Raw genomic sequence first — 22,818 nt, 5'->3', positions numbered from 1 at the left:
AAGGTTAAGGAGAGCACTTCTCTGCTGAATATAACTAGGTAGTTGTTGGAAAATATCTGCCATGCCTACATACACTTGTCCATTTTCCGGATGGAAAATGTTTTCTAGGTTCTATTGTATTGTAAAATAAAGGTTAAATAAAATAAAACATTGATTCAGCGTGGATTGCAGTTGGTTTGTTGAATGTACCCCATACGTGGAGATAGTGAAAGCAACCGCAATTTGATTGGTCCCCACAACATTATTTTTTTCACCGGCGGGAGCTGTGGAGCAACCATCACGAAAAAAGCGAGTGCAAATGAACAGTGGAAACTCAAGAAGTGGGGAGAGTGAATGGTCAACGGTGAGTGTTGCTTTGCTTTGTCATATCAATTCTACTTTCCATAATTTCGTTACACACGTTAGTATCATTAATGGCTCGCCAAATATGGAGCTGTCAAAAAGTTGAAGTATAATTTGCTAGCTGGTCGGCTAGGTTGGCTAACATTAACGTTAGCTGTTTGGAGCAGGTGGCTGATTCCCGATGGAGGCTTGTTATCGTACTGCTAGGGTGGTTGATTATTGGTAATCTATTAGCTATCTAACTATCATTGGCTAGCTATCTAATGTGATGAAGAAAATTTATAAGACAAAGAGTAAAGCCACATGGAGGAAGAGGACGGGTGGGGGCTTTCCCGGTTCACACACACACACACCATTTACTTTACACAATTAATGTTTACATTCCGGCCTGCTTGTCAAAGCTCAAGGAAACAGCTTATTCATGTATGGATGGATTATACGTGTATTTTATGCATGGTATATTGTATATCAGACCATATACCACGGATATGGCAAAACATTTAGTTTTACTACTCTAATTGCATTGGTAACTAGTTTATAGTAGCAATACGGCTCCACGGGGGTTTGTGATATATGGCCAATATAACAAGTACTCCGCGTTGCGTTGTGCCGTGGTAAGAACATACCTTAGTCATGCTTAAGAACAGCCTTTAGCCGTGGTATATTGGCCATATACCACACCTTTTCGGGCCTTATTGTTTAAAATGAAATGATGCACAGTATATTTGCACGCTAGAATTCAATGGCAATAGAACATGTAATAATGAACTATTTTTTGAGCTGCTTTTGAAAGCAATAGTCGAATTGAAAACATTATTGGCATTGTTGAATTCGATTTTCATAATGGAAAGCTAGGACTGATGGCTTGATTAGCTAAACTAGCGGGTCTGTTTGTTTGGTAACCATAGCAACTACTATAGCTATCTAGTAAGTTTGCTAGCTGCTTCAGTGAATGTTGAACACATTTCGAGCGGCAAATGTGTTAAATTATAGCCATGGTATAAAAGGGATATTCAACCCGGGACTCGTTCTACTTTCTGAAGGCACTGTAAATAACATGTAAAGCATTGCTTACAATCTGTATCCCTTAACATTGCAAATGTAAGGGATAATCAACGAGGGGCTATGGCGTTCTCTGTGCCTTCAGAAAGTATTAACACCCCTGGACTTTTTCCACATTTTGTTGTGTTACAAGGTGAGATTAAAATGGATTTTAATTTTCATTTTCTGTCAAATATCGACACAAAATACTGTAATATCTACTATAGGGTCTTCTAAAGACCCCCACCATTGATTATGTTGTTATTCATTTTCTTACGTGCCATTGTACTTATGCTCACTGTATAGCTGAATATTGAGGCCTTTGTCTGTGTCTCGCTCTCTGCCAAAACTCGCAGCCCCGCGTTGGTGAGAAAAGGGACTGAGGGTGATAGCCAGACAGAGACAGCGTCTGTTTTTCTTTGAAACAAGGGCAGATTTGCATACTGCAGAGACAGGTTCTCAGAAACCTTGTTCTTTTAGCTGCACATGCAGGGTTTGACATAGCAGATCATACCATAAGGTGTGATCTCTGGTATATAATATATATATAATAATATTTATTTTGTTTGGGGCAGAACTCAGGAGAGACATCAGTTGTATGTCTGATGTTTGATCTTTGACTTCTGTCTACAGCTGTATTTTGATTAAAATTGTTATGATTTATAAGTGCACATTTTGAGTGTTCCTTATTTGTAAATAACGGAGCCCAGAATCATTTGTAATCACCTTTGGCATCAATTACAGCTGTCTTTCTCGGGAAGTCTCCAGCTTGTACACCTACCTGTATTGTACAATATTTGCACATTTATTCGTTTTTACATTTCTTCAAGCCCTGTCAAGTTGATTGTTGATCATTGGTAGACAGCCTTTTTCCAGCCTTGCCATAGATTTGCAAGCCATTTTGTCAAAACGGTAACTAGGCCACTCAGGAACATTCAATGTTGTCTTAGTAAGCATGCATGCCGATGACATGCATACCCATAACATTCAGACAACACCATGCTTGAAAATATGGAGTTCTACTCAAGATGTGTTGTGTTGGTTATTACTGCATTGTCGGAACTAGAAGCACAAGCATTTCGCTACACTCGCATTAACATCTGCTAACCATGTGTATGTGACAAATCAAATTTGATTTGTTGGATTTGCCCCAAACATAACACTTTGTATTCAGGACATAAAGTTAATTTCTTTGCCACATTCTATGCAATTTTACTTTAGTGTCTTATTGCAAACAGGATGCATGTTTTGGAATATATTTTATTCTGTACAAGCTTCCTTCTTTTCACTCTGACATTTAGGTTAGTGTTGTGGATTAACTACAGTGATGTTGATCCATCCTAAGTTTTCTCATATCAAAACCATTAAACTCTGTAACTGTTTTAAAGTCACCATTGGCCTCATGTAGGACTGGGCGATATGGCCTAAAAATCATATCTCCATTTTTTTCCTTCTAACTTATGGGCGATTCTCGTTTAAAAAAATAAATACAAGTTTTCTCTAAGGGTTGTTGTACTATTAAAGGTCAAATACACAGCATTTCAAACAATCAGCAATAATGTCATGCATTCAGGGCTTGTGATGTTATACCTAGGCTAAATATAAGCCTTTCCTCAACCATAAAAACCACTAATAATTGAATTAATTTATCAAAATAGTTTAACCTGCTTTTTTTGTCGTTGCAATAATCAGTGATCTGGCTTTCAAGTCTGCCTATGAAAACGCCCCATTTTCTTTTCACTAATGTAACTAGAATTATGCACATTCACTAATAATGACTAACTTCTTGTAGAAGGCATTAGGTTATAGAACATTAACACAGGTCTCATCATCAATCTTTGTATTTAAAGTTTAGCCAACTTGGATCTATTTGCTAGCTAACAGAGTTGAACAGTTGTATTGTTATGAACACAACCTTCTCTCTGTCTCCAACTGTTTGAAAAGCATGTTTGCATGTCCACTTTGTTCAGATGTTAAAATCAAGTGGCCTACCTTATTTCTCAGAATGAGTACGAGTTTCCAATTCCTCATAGAATTGTGTTTTATGCTTATTGCACATTTATAAATCAGACTAGACAGCTAGTATAATAACAGCCTTTGGCTAAAATGATGCGAGCGGTACGTGGTACCCCAATGCCGCGTACGACAAACTGAGCAATAATTTTCCAGAATCTATGTACATTGATACTCTCGTTTTAGTATTCTACTCTGTGCGCAATTTGAGCAGTTGAGACAACTTTTCTATTGAAAAACATTTGAACTTCTCCTTTATTACAGTAAAATATTGTCTCAATGTGTTTTGGTTTCCATATGTCTTATTCTGCTGGACCAAACCTCAAATGCAAATAGTGAGACTGCTTGTCGGAGAGGAAGATGTGATCTCTCATCTTTGTTGGCATGAGAGGCAGGGTCTTGGTGTGTGTGTAAACCATAGAGGAAGAGATGAAGCGAGAGGTTTGACTTTCTCTAAAATCTGTCAAAAAATAAAGCCAATGTGTTTCTATGGGCTTATTTTGGACCTAATCTTGTCTACTGCCTCTCCGCTTTTGGGACAATGACTCCCATTGTTAGGGTGGAGACGTGTATCTCATCATTATATACAGATCTGTGGTGTAAATGAGAAGGTGCACAGAGGAACGAAGGAGATGAGACCATCTACTGATAGGTGCCCTTCTTTGAGAGGCATTGGAAAACCTCCCTGGTCTTTGGGGTTGAATCTGTTTTTGAAATTCACTCCTCGACTGCAGGGACCTTACCGATAATTGTTTGTGTGGTGTACAGAGATGATCTAGTCATTCAAAATATCATGTTAAACACTATTATTGCACACAGTGAGTACATGCAACTTATTATGTGACTTGATAAACACAGTTTTACTTCTGAACTTATTTAGGCTTGCCATTTCAAAGGGTTTGAATACTTATTGACGAGACATTTCAGCTTTTAATTTGTAAATATTTTTAAAAACGTAATTCCACTTTGACATTATCTGGTATTGTGTGTAGGCCAGTGTCACACAATCTCATTTTAATCATTTTAAAATTCAGGCTGCCTGTAACACAACAAAATGAAGGGGTGGGAATTCTTTCTGAAGACACTATCTTGTTAGCTACATTGCATAACACTGACATTTCCCCCCCTTATTCAACAGAGTGTTAACTCTGCAAGGTGGTTGATTGGATTGTAGATTTACCTTGGAAATGGACAGTGACAGTGCCAATGGTAAGTGACTGTGATCTCACATTTCTATCCCCCTTCCTCAAAAGTATGGTACAAACCCCATAGAGAAACAGACAGAGCTGAGCTTGGATCTCATCATCCAAGGTATTGGATATGTTACTGTTTTTGAGAGTCCACAGGGACGGGTGCTCCTCCCCCAGACGGTGTAGTGGTGACTGTAAGAGACTGACGTGTCTGACACCATTAGCGCCCTACCTGTGAAACATAGGTCGTTAGTGACTTGGAGGTGTCAGACTTGACAGTCTCCTTGTGTAGGATCGCATGACATTGGTCCCACAGGAAAGCTAACCAGGGCAGATTGTGGCAAACTTTGAAATGGATTGATATTAGGCGCTGGCCATCAAATATGTATGGTGTTTATCTACAAGGATTTAGCACTGCATTTGAAAGAAGTGCGCTTGCTGTTTTCCATTTCTGATTCACGATACCACTCTTGTCTTTGTGCATGTGTGTTCAATGCATATTCTATATTATTTATATGTAGGGCCTAGATACTGTAGAGAACGTTGACTGCAGTGTATGGAAAAAGTAATTAAAAGTTAAAATGGTGATTAGCCTGTTGTTCTCCTCCCTACCAGAGGGGCATGTGTGTTACATGATTGCTCCATCGTAAGTATATACAAAATCTTCGTTAAATAATTGTTTTAATTTTTTTTGTTAATATTCTCCTCCCCAGATGTGCAGGCAGAGCTGGACTCTGTGGAGGCAGAGCTGGAGGTGGTGGAGCTGCAGATAGCTGAGCTGCTGGAGAAGCAGGCTAGCCTGACCTCCAGGAGGAAACTGCTGCTCCGCAAGCTGGAGGAGGCATGTGACTCCGCCCAGCCCTCTGGATCCTCCTCAGGCTCTGGATCTGGCCCTGCAATGACCAAGCAGGAGCTGCTGCGCTATGAGAATGATGGTGCAGTAGAGGCTACAATGTATAGGATGTGGCACATGCGTACAATATACACGGAGTGTACAAAACATTAAGAACACCTTCCTAATATTGAGTTGCACTTTTGCCCTCAGAACAGCCTCAAATTGTCAGGGCATGGACTCTATAATGTGTCTAAAGCATTCAACAGGGATGCTGGCAAATGTTGTCAAGTTTTCTGTATGTCCTTTGGTTGGTGGACCATTCTTGATACACACGGGAAACTGTTGAGTGTGAAAAACCCAGCAGCGTTGCAGTTCTTGACACACTCAAACTGGTGTGCCTGGCATCTACTAACATTCACCCGCATGAATGGCACACATGCAGAATCCATGCCTCAATTGTCTCAAGGTTTAAAAATCCTTCTTTAATCTGTCACCTCCCCTTCATCTCCACTGTTTGAAGTGGATTTAAGAGATGATAGCGTTTACCTGGATTCACCTGGTCAGTCTGTTAGGGATGCAAATTTTCTGTATATAATGAGATCTGTATATACTGACGAGATACTTGTTTTCCCCGCCCTAACAATGGGAGTCGTCCCAAGGCGGGAAGGCAGGGACAAGTTTAGGCCCAAAATAATTCCATATCAATTTTGGACAGATTTTGTCGAGAGTGAAACCTCTTGCTTCGTCGCCTCTTCCTCTCTGATACTATGCATGCGTACAAGGACTGGACATTTTTCATTAAAAGCCTAATGTAAACATGCAACAATAACAAGCCTATTGTCTTACAGTCAAAACGCGATTTAACATGCAACTCCTGTAATGAAGCAGCTAATAAAACCACATTTTCAAACATTTGCCCAAATGCAAATAGAGGAAAACATCGTTCTAAAGTATGCACCTAATGCGAAGAAAAGTAAAACGTTCAGGTTTCAAACTATTACCTGCCTCACGCTCACATTGCAAAGTGGTGGGTGACACGCTGATAGTCAATGGTTGGCATGCTATAGCCTACAGTATGCATCCGAATGGGAGGCACGCTTTACGAGTTGCTTGAGAAATAAAAATAGCTCCCTTTTAATCGTGGCCACCAAAATTAACACGCGATTGCATTTAGAATTATGATGGGCTTACAATGGCTGGTCTTACAAAAGCATGTTTTACTCCAGTAGCCTACAGTCTTTTTGAGGTGCAACTCTTTCTGACAGGTGGTAGGCTATTCTGCTCCTCAAACTAGGCTCTGTATGCTGTGCACGTGTGATAAATAAAATGGATAATGACTAGCGAAAATATACATGCGGCAATTTTAATTCCACCAAATTATGATAATTAACCTTTTGATCGAGAAGCATGACCGGTCAAGTTTATTTTTGGCTAACTGAGTTTATTTTTGGCTAACTGAGTTATCTTAACATCCCCAGTCTGTCATGGAAAGAGCAGATGTTCCTAATGTTTTGTACATTGTGTGTGTGCACAACCGTTCAAAAGTTTGGGGTCACTTAGAAATGTCCTTGTTTATTAAAGAAAAGCCTTTTTTTTCATTTTTTCATTTTAAAATAACATCAAATTGATAAGAAATACAGTGTAGACATTGTTAATGTTGTAAATGACTATTGTAGCTGGAAACGGCAGATTTTGTTTTTAATGGAATATCTACATAGGTGTACAGAGGTCCATTACCAGCAACCATCACTCATCTATTCAAAGATTTGCAAAGAAAAAGCCATATCTCTAACTGGCCAATAACAACAAAAAAAAACTTAAGATGGGCCAAAGAACACCGACATTGGACAGAGGAACTCTGCCTAGAAGGCCAGCATCCCGGAGTCGCTTCACTGTTGACGTTGAAACTGGTGTTTTGCGGGTACTATTTAATGAAGCTGCCATTTGAGGACTTGTGAGAGGCGTCTGTTTCTCAAACTAGACACTAATGTACATGTCCTCTTGCTCAGTTGTGCACCGGGGCCTCCCACTCTTTCTATTCTGTGAAGGGAGTAGTACACAGCGTTGTACGAGATCTTCAGTTTCTTGGCAATTTCTCACATGGAATAGCCTTCATTTCTCAGAACAAGAATAGACTGACTAGTTTCAGAAGAAAGTTTTGTTTCTGGCCATTTTGAGCCTGTAATCGAACCCACAAATGCTGATGCTCCAGATACTCAACTAGTCTAAAGAAGGCCAGTTTTATTGCTTCTTTAAATCAGAACAGATTTCAGCTGTGGTAACGTAATTGCAAAAGGGTTTTCTACCGATCAATTAGCCTTTTAAAATTATAAACGTGGATTAGCTAACACAGCATGCCATTGGAACACAGGAGTGATGGTTGCTGATAATGGGCCTCTGTACGCTTACGTAGATATTCCATAAAAAATCTGCCGTTTCCAGCTACAATAGTAATTTAAAACATTAACAATGTCTACACTGTATTTCGGATCAATTTGATGTTGGCTTAATGGTTTAAGGATAACATAGTGAAGGTATTGGAGTGGCCATCACAAAGCCCTGACCTCAATCCGATAGAACATTTGTGGGCAGAACTGAAAGTGTGTGCGAGCAAGGAGGCCAACAAACCTGACTTAGTTACACCAGCTTTGTCAGGAGGAATGGGCAAAAAAATCACCCAACTTATTGTGGGAACCTTGTGGAAGGCTACCTGAAACGTTTGACTCAAGTTAAACAATTTAAAGGCAATGCTACCAAATACGAATTGAGTGCATGTAAACTTCTGACACACTGGGAATGTGATGAAATAAATAATTCACTCTACTATTATTCTGACATGTAACATTCTTAAAATAAAGTGGTGATCCTAACTGACCTAAGACAGGGAATTTTTACTATGATTAAATGTCAGGAATTGTGAAACTGCGTTTACATACACCTTAGCTAAATATATTTCAACTTCCGACTTCAACTGTGTGTGTGTGGTGTGTGTTGTTTGTTTGTTATTAAGAAGCACAACCACGCTACTGTGTGCGTAGTATGATCCTGACCTGGGTTCAAATACTATTTAAAAAATCTCAACTACTTTCACATACATTTCTAAGTAGGTATTCAGATATTTAGTTTTTGATAAGACAAGTAGTTGAATATTGGTATGTATTTGACAATACTCATACATTGACTCAAATACACTCCCATTCATTTAAATCAGGTATTTAGAAAAAAGTATTTGAAAATATTTTCAAATATAAGGCTATTTCGGAAATTAAAATACTTCCAATAGAAGTAGTTGATTCCGGCCACATTTATTTGAAAATACACAACTACCTAGAAAATATATATTTCAATAACAAATTATCAAATAAACATGGATTTGAACTCTGGTCTGATATGTTCACATCCAATAAGATGGGCAATCTTTCACGGCGCTGAATTGAGCACACAGTTCAATTACAGCAAAAATAAATATGTAGGTTGTCCGAAGTGCTATTTTATTAGGTAGGCTACAATCTTGAAGGCTGAATATATTGCTGTACTGTATTTTGACATGCTTGAATGTTTTCTTTCCAAACCTAGATTTCTCGTGGTCTACAGAGCTGCAGCAGAATCTGAAGGATGCGTTCCAGCTCTCTAAGTTTCGTTCTCTCCAGCTGAAGGCCATCAACCTTAGTATGTCTGGTAAAGACCTCTTCCTAGTGATGCCCACTGGACGAGGGAAAAGCCTCTGCTATCAGCTACCTGCAGTCTGCTCTGAGGGTAAGGGGAGAATGCACAAAGGCGCACACACACAAAATTCATACATGCATATATAGATGCAGACACGCATGCACACCAGGTGACGTGCATATACTGAAAAGCCTAATGTTACAGTTCATTGAATGATTGTGTATCGTGACTTTTTACTTTAATTATTTATTTAATCCACTAACTGTTTAATTGTTACCTTATTTTAAATTAATAATGTAGCAATTAACTCATTAGGTTTTGGGGCACCACGGAAGAAGTTGTTTACAGCGTTACCATCTCCCAAATTAAACTCCTAAGGTCTATAACATCGATAAACAGTCATCTTGTTAAACACTACCTCTTATCAAATACTCATTCTGAACGATTGTAACCTTGGATCTGCAAAATCCCCAGCATTATTCACTACTACACAGTACTACACAAATTGTTTGAATAATTTATTTACTAGCTAACTAAATAATAATGCAGAATACACACACACTTACAGTTGAAGTCGGAAGTTTACATAGACCTGAGCCAAATTCATTTAAACTCAGTTTTTCACAATCCCTGACATTTAATCCTAGTAAAAATTCCCCGTCTTAGGTCAGTTAGGATCACCACTTTATTTTAAGAATGTGAAATGTCAGAACAATAGTAGAGTGAATGATTTATTTCAGCTTTTATTTATTTCATCACATTCCCAGTGTGTCAGAAGTTTACATGCACTCAATTAGTATTTGGTAGCATTTCCTTTCAATTGTTTAACTTGGGTCAAATGTTTTGGGTAGCCTTCCACAAGCTTCCCACAATAAGTTAGGTGAATTTTAGCCCATTCCTCCTGACAGAGCTGGTGTAACTGAGTCAGGTTTGTAGGCCTCATTGCTCGTACACGCTTTTTCAGTTCTGCCCACAATTTCTATAGGATTGAGGTCAGGGCTTTGTGATGGCCATTCCAATACCTCGACTTTGTTGTCCTTAAGCCATTTTTCCACAACTTTGGAAGTATACTTGGGGTCATTGTTCATTTGATAGACCCATTTGCGACCAAGCTTTAACTTCCTGACTGATGTCTTGAGATGTTGCTTTTAATATATCCACATACATTTTTCCTTAATCATGATGCCATCTATTTTGTGAAGTGCACCAGACCCTCCTGCAGCAAAGCCCCCCCACAACATGATGCTGCCTCCCCCGTGCTTCATGGTTGACATGGTGTTCTTTGGCTTGCAAGCCTCCCCCTTTTTCCTCCAAACATAACGATGGTCATTATGGCCAAACATTTCTACTTTTGTTTCATCAGACCAGAGGATATTTCTCCAAAAAGTATGATATTTGTCCCCATGTGCGGTTGCAAACCATAGTCTGGCTTTTTTTATGGGGGTTTTGGAGCAGTGGCTTCTTCCTTGCTGAGCGGCCTTTCAGGTTATGTCGATATAGGACTAGTTTTACTGTGGATATAGATACTTTTGTACCTGTTTCCTCCAGCATCTTCACAAGGTCCTTTGCTGTTGTTCTGGGATTGATTTGCACTTTTCGCACCAAAGTAAGTTAATCTCTAGGAGACAATGCATCTCCTTCCTGAGTGGTATGATGGCTATGTGGTCCCATGGTGTTTATACTTGCATACTATTGTTTGTAAAGATGAACGTGGTACCTTCAGGCGTTTGTGGAGACTTGACGAGGTCTACAATTTTTTTTTCCTGAGGTCTTGGCTAATTTCTTTTGATTTCCCATGATGTCAAGCAAAGAGGCACTGACTTTGAAGGTAGGCCTTGAAATACATCCACAGGTACACCTCCAATTGACTCAAATGATGTCAATTCGCCTATCAGATGCTTCTAAAGCCATGACATAATTTTCGATTTTCGTAACTTTAATCATATAGTTTGCTCACGAACTGTAACCTGTTTGGAGTACGAAATCATGAATCTATTTACGTGTGAAATGCTTTGTTTCGTTGTTTATCTCTGTCGGAACCAAGCCTTATTGGAGAGGGTTGGTGGGCATTTCCTGTGAGCCACTTGTACATGGTCTGATTGTCCACCAGAGGTCACAATGTCCTTCTTAGTTGTCCAGTCTCCATGAAGTGTTACCTCAGAACTTCCTCTTAGCTGGGCCAGTGATTTGTCTGGGAGGGGAGTTCTCCTCTCTCCACCTCTGGTAGATAGTCAGTTTCAAATCACTTTTCACACGCAGCTACAGATTGGTGTCCTGGTCTGGTAGGTGAGTTAATTTCCTTCACCTCGTGTTGTGGTTGAAAGTTTCAACCATTTCAAACATGTAGCTCTCCGCCTCACGTTTCCTGGTCTAAAGGTTGATTCCTCTTCCAAGCCTTTATGCACTCTTGGTAAAAAGGGATGTTACGTCATGCTTACAAGCTCTCTGAACTCCCTCGAGGCGTGGCTACTTAATGTGTAAAGGATATGATTAGAAGTTGTATCACGACTCCTAAAATCACATACCGATCTTAACAAAAATACTTTCATATTTATTTTAAAATAATTTGCACAACATTTTGGATGGGAACTTGACAGATGAAGGGGGCATCCTTTCCAAGTTACAGTATTTGGTCCATACAGTTTTTAATAACATCGCAAAATGAAAAACAACATGACATTAGTTTTCTTCATCTCCCCACTAACCATTCCCCAAATGTCTGTGAACTAAGTCATTCCTTTGGTTGATACTAAAGGGTAGAGAGAGACTTCTCTCCTGCTTAAATTTACAACTGGGTGTGGAGGTGTCAAACCCCCCCTTTGCGGGTGGGAGAGGGTCTGGTTATTGTCAGCCATTGCTAAGCTGATCTGACCTATTGTGATCCTCACAGGACAGTCATGATGTGTGTGCTGTGCAAACACGTACTGCAGACAGGGCTCTAAATAAATACAAATCCTTGGTAGCACTGGTGCTCCCAACTTAAAGTTAGGAGCACCAGAAGATATGAAAAAATGAATGAATTTTTTTATTACTTTTGAACCACATGTTGTGCCATAGAAACTAATATGTAACACTGTAAAGACATTTGTTTATTACAAAAGTTAAAATGTTGACACGAATACCTGTCATTGGAATTACAAAGTAATTTGGAGAATGTTTGTTTTTCTAAATTGTGTAGAAGCACTGTTTTCCAATTGAGATGCATTACATTTTAGAACTATACACTATCTTTAAGAACGTCAGGTTTGTGATGACATGCAGGAGATCGTCATTCAGTCATTGCTCTCCTGAAAAAGCAATCTATTTTCCTTTCTGTTACCCCAGATGTTTGGATATACTGGTGAAGTTACCAGGGTGTTAGCTAGCTAGCCAATGAGGTAAACAAATGGTTAACGACAAGCAAATAGCTTTAGAATGGCCCATGACGTGGTTCATGAATGTAAAATGCGGTCCCGGTGATCCGCTATAGGAAAGTAAGAATGTTGCCCTGGTAATATGGGTCAGATCCTTTGACCAGGTTGTTCTAGAAGTAAGCCATTTTCGCTGTGGTAATGGAGCAACAATGATGCTAACGAATCTGTGCTCCCTTTTTCTCTAGTGAATTTGGAAACAACGGTACAGCCTTTATTACAACTATTATTATAAGGGAGATTTTTTTTCCCCCCCCTAGGCGCACAGCAAAATATTTGGTCACATATGCGACTAAATTGGTCTGACTTTAAAGCTCTTATCGCAGATGGTTGCAGCCATTACTCACTGCAGTGTTATTTTAACGTGTGTTTCCAGGTTTCACTCTGGTTGTAACTCCTCTAGTTTCTCTGATGGAGGATCAGCTCATGTATTTAAAGTCCATTGACGTTGACGCCGTCTCTCTCAACGCATCCAGCAGTAAGGTAATAACCAACACAAACATTTTTGACATATTGACACTTGGCTGGTATTGATTATACCTTTTAGGACTTGTGTTTTATTAGACTTCTGCTGTGTACCTCAGGAACATGCTAAAATGGTCCTAGCGGGGATGACGGACACCAAATCGCTTTTCAAGCTGCTGTATGTGACTCCAGAGAAGATAGCGAAGAGCAAGCTGCTGATGTCGAGGCTGGAGAAGGCCTACAACGCAGGAAGGCTTAGCCGTATTGCTGTGGACGAGGTGCACTGCTGCAGCCAGTGGGGACACGACTTCAGACCTGGTGAGAGACCGTACAACTGTACTGTATATGGGCTACTTACTTTTTATTAGTCTCCTTACTTTGTTGTGGAAGGTAAAGGGCTACTCCAGCAAATCACTCATTGTAGAATTCCCAAACAATACCCAAACAAGGATATCCTCATAATTAAACAGAACACTTCAATGTATCTCTATGCATGCCACTTAGATTGCTTAATTCTAAGTAGTATGCTCAGGTTTGTGTGGGGCTGATAGCCAACTACCCCTCCTCTCCTGCCAGACTACAAGCTCCTGGGGATCCTGAAGAGGCAATTCCCAAAGGTTCCATTGCTAGGGCTGACTGCCACAGCAACCAGCAGTGTTCTAAAGGACTGTCAGAAGATCCTGTGTGTCCCTGAGCCAGTCACACTCACTGCCTCCTTCAACCGCACCAACCTCTACTACGAGGTGGGCGTCATGGCAACCTTACACACCTGGCCGACACCTGCTTGGCAAACACCTGTTGTTCTTTTGACCTTTAAAAATACACACACTTGTTTTGCTAAAGGGGATGCTTGTTAAGATTCCCGCTGTGTCTCTGCACTGAAGTATTGAGGATATGTACCGTTTTTGTGTCTCGCAGGTACTTCTTAAAGACTCTAACAGTGTTGATTCAATCAGTGACATTTCAGCACTGATCAAGGAGCGATATAAGGACCAGTCAGGTACTTTGAAAGGGAAAAACAAAGAATAGTTCAAAATTCAGTTTGTCACATTTTTTTAAACATCAGCAGCTTGTTATCCAGACTTGAGGTGTTATGCTTCTGATTTTGGCAGGGATAGTGTACGTGTTTTCCCAGAAGGATGCAGAAACGGTGTCAACAGACCTACAGAAGAAAGGCATCAATGCATATCCATACCACGCTAACATGAATCCAGAGGACAAGTCACGGGTTCACCGCAAATGGGCCAACAACAAGATCCAGGTGGTGGTAGCTACTGTGGCGTTTGGGATGGGGATCGACAAGCCTGACGTCAGATTTGTCATCCATCACACCATCAGCAAGTCCATAGAGAACTACTATCAGGAGAGCGGACGAGCAGGTAGACTTTTCCCTTCTTCCCCCACTCAAAAATGTGATAATTTAAGAACACCTGATCCCTTTACTCCCCAGGTTTTAAACTCTTCCTCTTAACTCCTAACTTATTTTCCCCTTATCTTTTAACAATGATCCTCCCTCCATTCCTCCAGGCAGAGACGATAAGCCGGCTGACTGCATTGTGTACTTTGGCTTCAACGACATCTTCAGGATCAGCACCATGGTTGTCATGGAGAATGTAGGACAACAGAAGCTGCTGACCATGGTCGACTACTGTCAGAACGTAGACAGGTACTGAGCTGGACCATTCACAATGCTCTCATTGACATCACTAGATTACTTGTGACCATTTCAGTTGTGTAGATAGCTGTTTGAGGATCTCAAGGGTACAGTACAATGTATCTCTATTGTTTTAAGGTGTCGGCGCTCAGTGATCGCTGTTCACTTTGATGAGGTTTGGGATAATGAAGGATGCAACAAGATGTGTGATGTCTGTCGCCGTGGCAATGGTAGGAGTACAATATGGTGAACATACCACTTTTCAAATCCAACATACATGGCATGCTAGGGGCATAGGGGTAGAATTGGAATTGGGCACATGAGTTACTCTCCCATCTAATCGAAAGAGCTGGCATAATTTATGTTGAGTCTTCATACCTAGTATCCCTGTGTTTCCTTCCAGACTACATCACGGTGGACATCACGCAGCATGCTAAAGATGTGGTCCAGATTGTGGAGCTGGCGGGCTCTCTGGACGAGAAGCTGACCCCCCTGAAGGTGACTGAGGCGTGGATGGGGAAGGGTCCGGCCAAACGCAGGAAGATGATCCAGACCACCACCTTGTCTCGCCTGGAGGTGGAGGCCATCATCACAAGCCTATTGCTACAGGGATATCTCAGGTACTGGCTGACTTAACTTTAAACCCTTTTCCAGTTCAATATGCTTACTGCTGCAGGGCTACCTCAGGTAGGCCTATGACCTAGGGCATATTCAGTGGGGCACATCATAGGAAAGACTTTTGCATCAAAAATGTGTTTTCATTTCAGGCAGTACCTCCCAAAAGAACATATCCTTGTCTTACACCAGGTACTGACTAAGGACAAATAGGGTTGTCGAGAGTGGAGGCTGGAGAGAATTGTGAGCAGGTCATAATGGACTTGCTTTTAGAATGTTGATCTTTGTTTACCCCCTTTTTAACATTTTCTCCACAGTGAAGACTTCAGTTTCACTCCATACACTACCTACTTCTACCTGAAGCTGGGTCGTAAGGCCCCAATGCTGAAGAACCAGAGTCACTCCATCACCATGAAGAGGAGGAGGACAGGCCTGGAAGCAAACACGGTCAGTACTACACAGCAAACGGTACAGAAATCATTCAGGAAGGCCTTTGGGTGCATCTCAATAGACTAAAGTGGCCTCCTTCATCTGCACGGAATCGATATGATAATTGACTACCCGGTAACTTTTGTCTGAAATACATCATCCTGGGATGTCTTATCTTTTCTGCGTATCACATTTTATTTGTCTATTTCTCCTTCTGCACTTCTGACTGAAATGTTTCAGTTTAATGTAATTATTTCTCCGTTTAAAGTAGTCATTTACTCAACCTATTTCTCACCGTCTCAATCCTCATCTCCGATGTCTTTGCCCCATCTTCTCTGCTCTTTCAATCTGTTTTTTTGTCTTCTCTGTTTCTGCTCTGAGTACCTCTATTGTTTACTTGTCTACTTACCTGCAGGTAAGTGAACTATGTTGTCAGTTTCTTTTCCTTTCAGGCCAGCGGATGAAGACCTGGATATTTTTTTTCTTCGTCATTTGATTGATTGTTTTATTCAATCACCAGCTAAATCAGAGCTTTTCCCTTTTTATCAATGTTAATTATTATTTTAAATATTGAGTAGAATCATTCTTACCATATCACCCTTGATTGTCATTAGCACACTTACTGTAAACAAAACAGATTTCCCTAATCACTGTATATGTAAATCACTGTAGTTCTAATGCTGTAGGTTTTCTAAACAATGTAGTGTTGCGTAATACCAGACTGGCGCCAGTATCAGGGCTCCAAGTGCAGGACAACAGCTGTGGTTTTGGGTGTTGCTGAGCTCTTATCTAATCCATGTTGACATTTGCTAAATGTGACCAAGGTGCCGGTAATGGTTGATAATCAATCCTAACACATTGATATGGGAATGATTCATGTTTCTGGTTCTCATGTCAATTCTTAAACCCTTCTCTGCTTATGTTATCACCCACACCTAGCTTAACTTAGGTGTATGTGTGTGTGTGAGAGAGACAGGCAGGTTAAAGCTGTTGTTGATGACCTACAGGTAAAAGTGTCCCAGGTAAAGACCAAAGCAGGAAAGAGATCTGATGACAATGCTACAAACTCCCCTGTCAGCAAGAAAGTCAAGAAAGACCTCTAGTACCCTCCTGAAGATGCCAAAGAAAAAGTACAGTTCCCTGATTCTCTATTCAACCCACTGCATCTATGGCATGGCACTGTCTGGACAACCATGTGTATGTCAATTAGGTTAAAGACATGCGTAATGTTTGGTCCTGAATGATGTCCTTACAGAATGCATAGTTATTCCTAAAGTAATTAAATATGCATGATGTCATACAGTATCAGTCAAACGTTTAGACACCTACTCATTCCATGTTTTTTTATTTTTAATATTTTCTACATTGTAGAATAATAGTGAAGACATCAAAACTATGAAATAACACATGGAATCATGTAGTAACCAAAAAAGTGTTAAACCAAAATATATTTTATATTTGAGATTCTAAGTACCCACCCTTTGTCTTGATGACAGCTTTGCACATGCTTGGCATTCTCTCAACCAGCTTCATGAGGTAGTCACCTGGAATGCATTTCAATTAACAGCTGTGCCTTGTCAAAAGATCATTTGTGGAATTTCTTTCCTTAATGTGTTTGAGCCGATCAGTTGTGTTGTGACAAGGTAGGGTTGGTATACATAGCCCTATTTGGTAAAAGACCAAGTCCATGTTATGGCAATAACAGCTCAAATAAGCAAAGAGAAACGACAGTCCATCATTACTTTAAGACATAAAGGTCAGTCAATGTGGAAACTTTCTTCAAGTGCAGTTGCAAAAACAATCGAGCGCTATGATGAAACTGGCTCTCATGAGGACCGCTACTGGAAAGGAAGACCCAGAGTTACCTCTGCTGCACAGGATAAGTTCATTAGAGTTAACTGCACCTCAGATTACAGCCCAAATAAATGTTTCTGAGTTCAAGTAACAGACACATCTCAACATCAACTGTTCAGAGGAGGCTGTGTGAATCAGGCCTTCATGGTAGAATTGCTGCAAAGGAACCACTACTAAAGGACACCAATAATAATAAGAAGAGGAGACTTGCTTGGGCCAAGAAACACGAGCAATGGACTTTAGACTGGTGGAAATCTGTCCTTCGGTCCGATGAGTCCAAATGTTTGGTTTTTGGTTCCAACCGCTTTGTCTTTGAGATGCAGAGTAGGTGAACTGATGAACATCGCATGTGTGGTTTCCCCTGTGAAACATGGAGGTGGTGTGGGGGTGCTTTGCTGGTTACACGGTCAATGGTTTATTTAGAATCCAAGGCACTTAATCAGCATGGCTACAACAGCATTCTGCAGCGATACGCCATCCCATCTGGTTTGCACTTAGTGGGACTATCATTTGTTTTCGACAGTACAATGACTCAACACACCTCCAGGCTGTGTAAGGGCTATTTGACCAAGAAGGAGAGTGATGGAGTGCTGCATCAGATGACCTGGCCTCCACAATCATCCGACCTCAACCCAATTGACATGGTTTGGGATAAGTTGGACCGTAGAGTGAAGGAAAAGAAGCCAACAAGTGCTCAGCCAATGTGGAAACTCCTTCAAGACTATTGGAAAAGCATTCCTCATGAAGCTGGTTGAGAGAATGCCAAGAGTGTGCAAAGCTGTCATCAAGACAAAGGGTGGCTACTTTGAAAAATATAAAATAGATTTTGATTGGTTTAACACTTCTTTTTTTTTTTTACTACAGTACATGATTCCATGTGTGTTATTTCATAGGTTGTCTTCACTATTAATCTAAAATGTAGAAAATAGTAAAAATAAAGAAAAACCCTTGAATGAGTAGGTGTATCTCAACTTTTGACTGGTACTGTATTTCTGTAAACACTCAACCATTTGTTACTGCCTTCATGGTTTGTGTCGTAACTCAGCCCTGTGTGTATGTCCTGTCAATGTCTACACACATGGCTGTAGATTCATTATGGAGCATGCTTTCACTAACTCATGCTATGCTACACTAACATTGGGGTTCACTAACATGGTTCTGTATATCAGCATGCCCAGTCCCAAGTCAACCCATCTTCGATTTTATGATTGTTTCTTCAGTTAAGTCAGGGGTCACTGACACTTCCTTTTGTCTCCCACAGGAGGACCAATTAGCTGGTGGAGCTAAAGAGGTGGTGGTGACCTCCCAGTCCCCTCCTCCCGTTGCCCCCAACGACAGCAGCACTCCCCCTCCCAGACACAACAAACTGATCAAGATGCATAAAGAGCAGCAGAATCTGGCCAGGAAACGAGACGAGAACCATGACCAGACAGAAAGCCGGACACGGGAGGACCAGAATGACCCTGCTGCTGCCCAGCCCACTGCCATTGAAGTAGACGTAGAGATCAATATTTTAGAGAAAGTTAATGACAGCGAATCCCCATTACCGCCATCAAAACGTAATTCTAAACCTAAATCAACAACCCCTCAAAAGAAGCAGAGGAAACCCTGTACTGCTGCTCTTGCTTCAGTCCTAGCTCCCTCAGAAGCTGTGGTTACAGACTCTGAACACCAGAGGCCAGCATTGGTCAACTCTCCCTCCCAGGTCTCCATCATCTCCGAGGCTGCAGTGGAGGAGCTCTGTGACCTGAGGAACTACTACAGCAAACAGCTGAGGCAGATAAACGACATTTCCCATGAGTACTTGCAGAATCAGGGGTGCTCAGACCCAGGGGTGCTGGCCTGTATCAGAGAGCCACTAAAGAGCCTGCACCTCCCCCGTGGCTCAACCATCGCCCGGACGGCACGCAACCTGTGGAACCGAGTCAGCTCCAGAAGGAAACTCATGCAAAGATGACCATTGACCTTCCCTGGGACAGTTGCCGTTCAAATATGGACACTCCTTTATCTCTCTTTTCCAGGTTTCACGTTGCCAGACCTAGAGCCCTATTACTTGCATTGATTTTTATTAAGTATATTTTGGTTCAATTCACCCCAGATTTTTTTATTTTTTTTATTTTTACAGTGTACAGCAGATGAATCATAACACTTGGCTTGTAAACAATGTTAACTTGGGGCTTGATATTGATACACAAATGTTCTTAGCCCTGCATGATTCAGTCAAGAGCCCCGTTTATACCTGGTGCTAACACGTCCTAATATTGTCCAAATTTTTAGACGATTCAAATAACTGATTGTGATCAGATTTTTCAGACTGTTTCCCCGAGGTAGTCGGGGGCGAATTGATTGGTTGGATGAAAGCTCGATGGACAGGTCAAAGGGTGGAGTGTACAGGTGAGAGAAATAAATAATAGCCACCTTTAGGGAGGATGGGTTGCGACACACAAGGTTGCCAGTTCGAATGCCAATGCAGGTTTTGTTTTCCAACCTTACTAATTACAATTCTACTTGACAGAACAGCTTTGTATAGGTAAAATGTTTATTGTTGTGCCCTCCCAATTGCTTGCGCAGTAGACTAGGCACTGGGATAGGGACCAGAACGTCACAGGTTCTAAACTTGCCAATGCCCTTTCTCAACAAAGGTATATTTAAAGCCCTGGTTACACCTTGCATTAACATGAGGTTTTCGTGATCAAACACATGGATCACACACAAGCGGGTTGACTCATAACCCGCAATCTGCTGTTATATCTGGGTTCAGGGTCATGAAATAGTGTGGATGATTGGGGGATAAGGTTGCATGCAGTTTGAATAAAGAAAAAACTGCATAATAAAAATTCATAAATTGATAATTATTGTGCAATTCATATCTATAGGCTACATTGCAATTAAAAAAAAATGATTTCATATTTTTATCTGGCATTAGTGCGTAGGCCCTAAAGCGTCGGCCTAACTGTATGCGCGAATGTTTTGGGGGGGGAAAGTTATCAATCCGCCAAGGCAGAAAGGGAACTGTAAAGCGCATTCTCTATATTTGCGGGTTAGGTTCGGCTCTGGGCCTCAGAGTTTCACTATCACATATTAGCAATTGCTGATGGGTGCTGGTGAACAAACAGCTGACCCGCGCATCACTAGTCTACACATTTGCAGCATCTAAACATTGTATTAAAATGTGTCTCTTAAGCCTTGTTCACATTCGCTGTTTAAAGCGACTCAAAATAAAGAAAAAAATGCATATCTGATTTTAAACGGTTCAAAAAGCACATTGAATCTGATGTTTCAAACCACCTTCGTAAGTGATTTGAAATAGGATACAAATCTGATTTATTTGCTCTCAAGTGGTTTTTGGACTTATTTGGCATATCGTGTTACTTGCTCACTACAGTGTTGACAGTTTGGCAAGAATATGTGGTAGCTAACGAGCTTGTTAATTGTTTACAAAAACATTTGTGAATGTGCTAGAAAGCTAAATGGCTACCTAGCGTCTGTTCTTCCACTATAATTTTGAACATTTAAAGCAACTGGGAAATGTCCATGGCAGGCATTGTTGTCAGTTTAGCTTGCTACAGTACATAACTTTGAGTGATAGGAAGCAAGAGCAAGACCACCAATCAGTCTGCACCACTGCGCGCACACTCGTTGTTACTATGACAACTAGCGTAGGCATGTTAGCGAATGACTGCTGTATGACCACATTCGATTTGGTCACTTGTAACTTGCTGTTTGGACAGTCAGTGTTCCAAAATGTATTTGAAAAATAAAAGTGATTTCAGCATTTAGGGCTGCAGTGTGAACACGACTTTCTATCTACTGTGTCTGCATTGTGTTTGAGAGCCATTGTTTCAAAATAATGTTTTATGTTAAAACAAATACTGACACATTGAGTCAATAGTGCCACCTGTCAATGATTTTAGAGGGACAATTTTAAATGGTTTGATAATCCAGATCTGTTTACACTATCCAGATACAATATGTCCCTGACGACTTCCGGAGGTGGTCAAGAAGATCAGATCAGAATCAGTTTTTTTAATCGCCTACACCGATCTAAAAATGTGGGCAAGATCAGGACATGTTAGCACCAGATATAAACGGGGCTAAAGCCGACATTAGTATTGATTTACGAGGAAGTTCTTGGCACCTCAGTCAAAGTAGTCCTCTATGTTGGGGTTGAGTAGCTCTTCTCTGTAGGGTGTTAGGTCCATCTGGTTGAGGATGAGGTTCTCAAAGGATGAGGTTCTCAAAGTCTCCTCCAGGTCAGTCTCTCCAATAAAGACTGCTCCCAACATCCTCCCTCTGCTCAGCACCATCTTAATACAGGGCACTAACAACTCCTGGTTCAGACCCTGGCCGTTAAACTTCCCCAGCAGAACCACCTGGAGGAAAAACAGCACAGCAAATGGACACACCTTATTTAGCAAGTCAAGTGATGATGTATCATTACAGGAAATTCATGTAGTTGCAGGGAACACACCATAAAAGCAGATTTAACACGTATCAACATCTGACGCAGAAAGGCATAGCAACTTTGCCTTCACACACCTTGTAGTTTAAGAACTTTGTAATGTGAGAGAAGAGAGCCTCCCGAGTGGCACAGTGGTCTAAGCTAGCTGTGCCACTTGAGATTCTGAGTCCACGCTCTGTCGCAGCTGGCCGCGACCGGGAGACCCATGGGGCGGTGCACAATTGGCCCAGCGTCATCCGGGTTAGGGAAGGGTTTGGCCGGCAGGGATGTCCTTGTCCCATCGCGCACTAGCGACTCCTGTGGCGGGCCGGGTGCAAGTGCATGCTGACACGGTAGCCAGGTGTACGGTGTTTCCTCCGACACATTGGTGTGGCTGGCTTCTGGGTTAAAGTGGGCATTGTGTCAAGAAACAGTGTGGCTTGGTTGGGTTGTGTTTTGGAGGACGCACAGCTCTCGACCTTCGCCTCTTCCGAGTCCGTACGGGAGTTGCAGCAATGAGACAAGACTAACTACCAATTGGATACTATGAAATTGGGGATTTAAAAAAAAAAAAAGTGAGAAGAGTTCAAAGCAGAAGTCCAGCTCTATGGTTTCAGACAGGATATCAGCAGACATACATCGCCCTGCGTACCAGCCCACCTGACGAGCCTGCGTCTAGACACATGTACGGCGGAGAGATGTATACAGGATATCATGTTATATCACAACTGAATTGATGACAGGATCAAATCAAATTTCATTGGTCACATAAAGATATTAATGTGAGTGTAGCAAACTGCTTGTGTTTCTAGTAGTGACAGTGGAGTAATATCTAACAATTTCACAACAACTACCTAATACAC

At 41.1% G+C, this 22,818-nt stretch overlaps 1 protein-coding gene across 1 annotated transcript; it reads left to right on the top strand.

Moving 5' to 3' along the window:
- Positions 1–180: 180 nt before the first annotated feature.
- LOC118392270 (ATP-dependent DNA helicase Q1-like) lies at positions 181–21,289 on the top strand. The gene is made up of 15 exons (XM_035784069.2): positions 181–343; positions 4,535–4,605; positions 5,300–5,521; positions 8,998–9,177; positions 12,874–12,980; positions 13,082–13,280; positions 13,539–13,705; positions 13,881–13,962; positions 14,075–14,341; positions 14,490–14,628; positions 14,755–14,846; positions 15,020–15,236; positions 15,549–15,678; positions 16,668–16,790; positions 18,776–21,289. Exons 2-14 carry the CDS (start codon positions 4,584–4,586, stop codon positions 16,761–16,763), a joined length of 1,920 nt encoding a protein of 639 aa, XP_035639962.1. The 5' UTR covers positions 181–343; positions 4,535–4,583; the 3' UTR covers positions 16,764–16,790; positions 18,776–21,289.
- Positions 21,290–22,818: the final 1,529 nt, after the last annotated feature.

Source organism: Oncorhynchus keta, chromosome 13 (assembly GCF_023373465.1).
Source record: "Oncorhynchus keta strain PuntledgeMale-10-30-2019 chromosome 13, Oket_V2, whole genome shotgun sequence".
NCBI lineage: Eukaryota > Metazoa > Chordata > Actinopteri > Salmoniformes > Salmonidae > Oncorhynchus > Oncorhynchus keta.
Note: the sequence above shows the minus strand (reverse complement) of the source record. Positions and strands in the feature narration are given on the sequence as shown.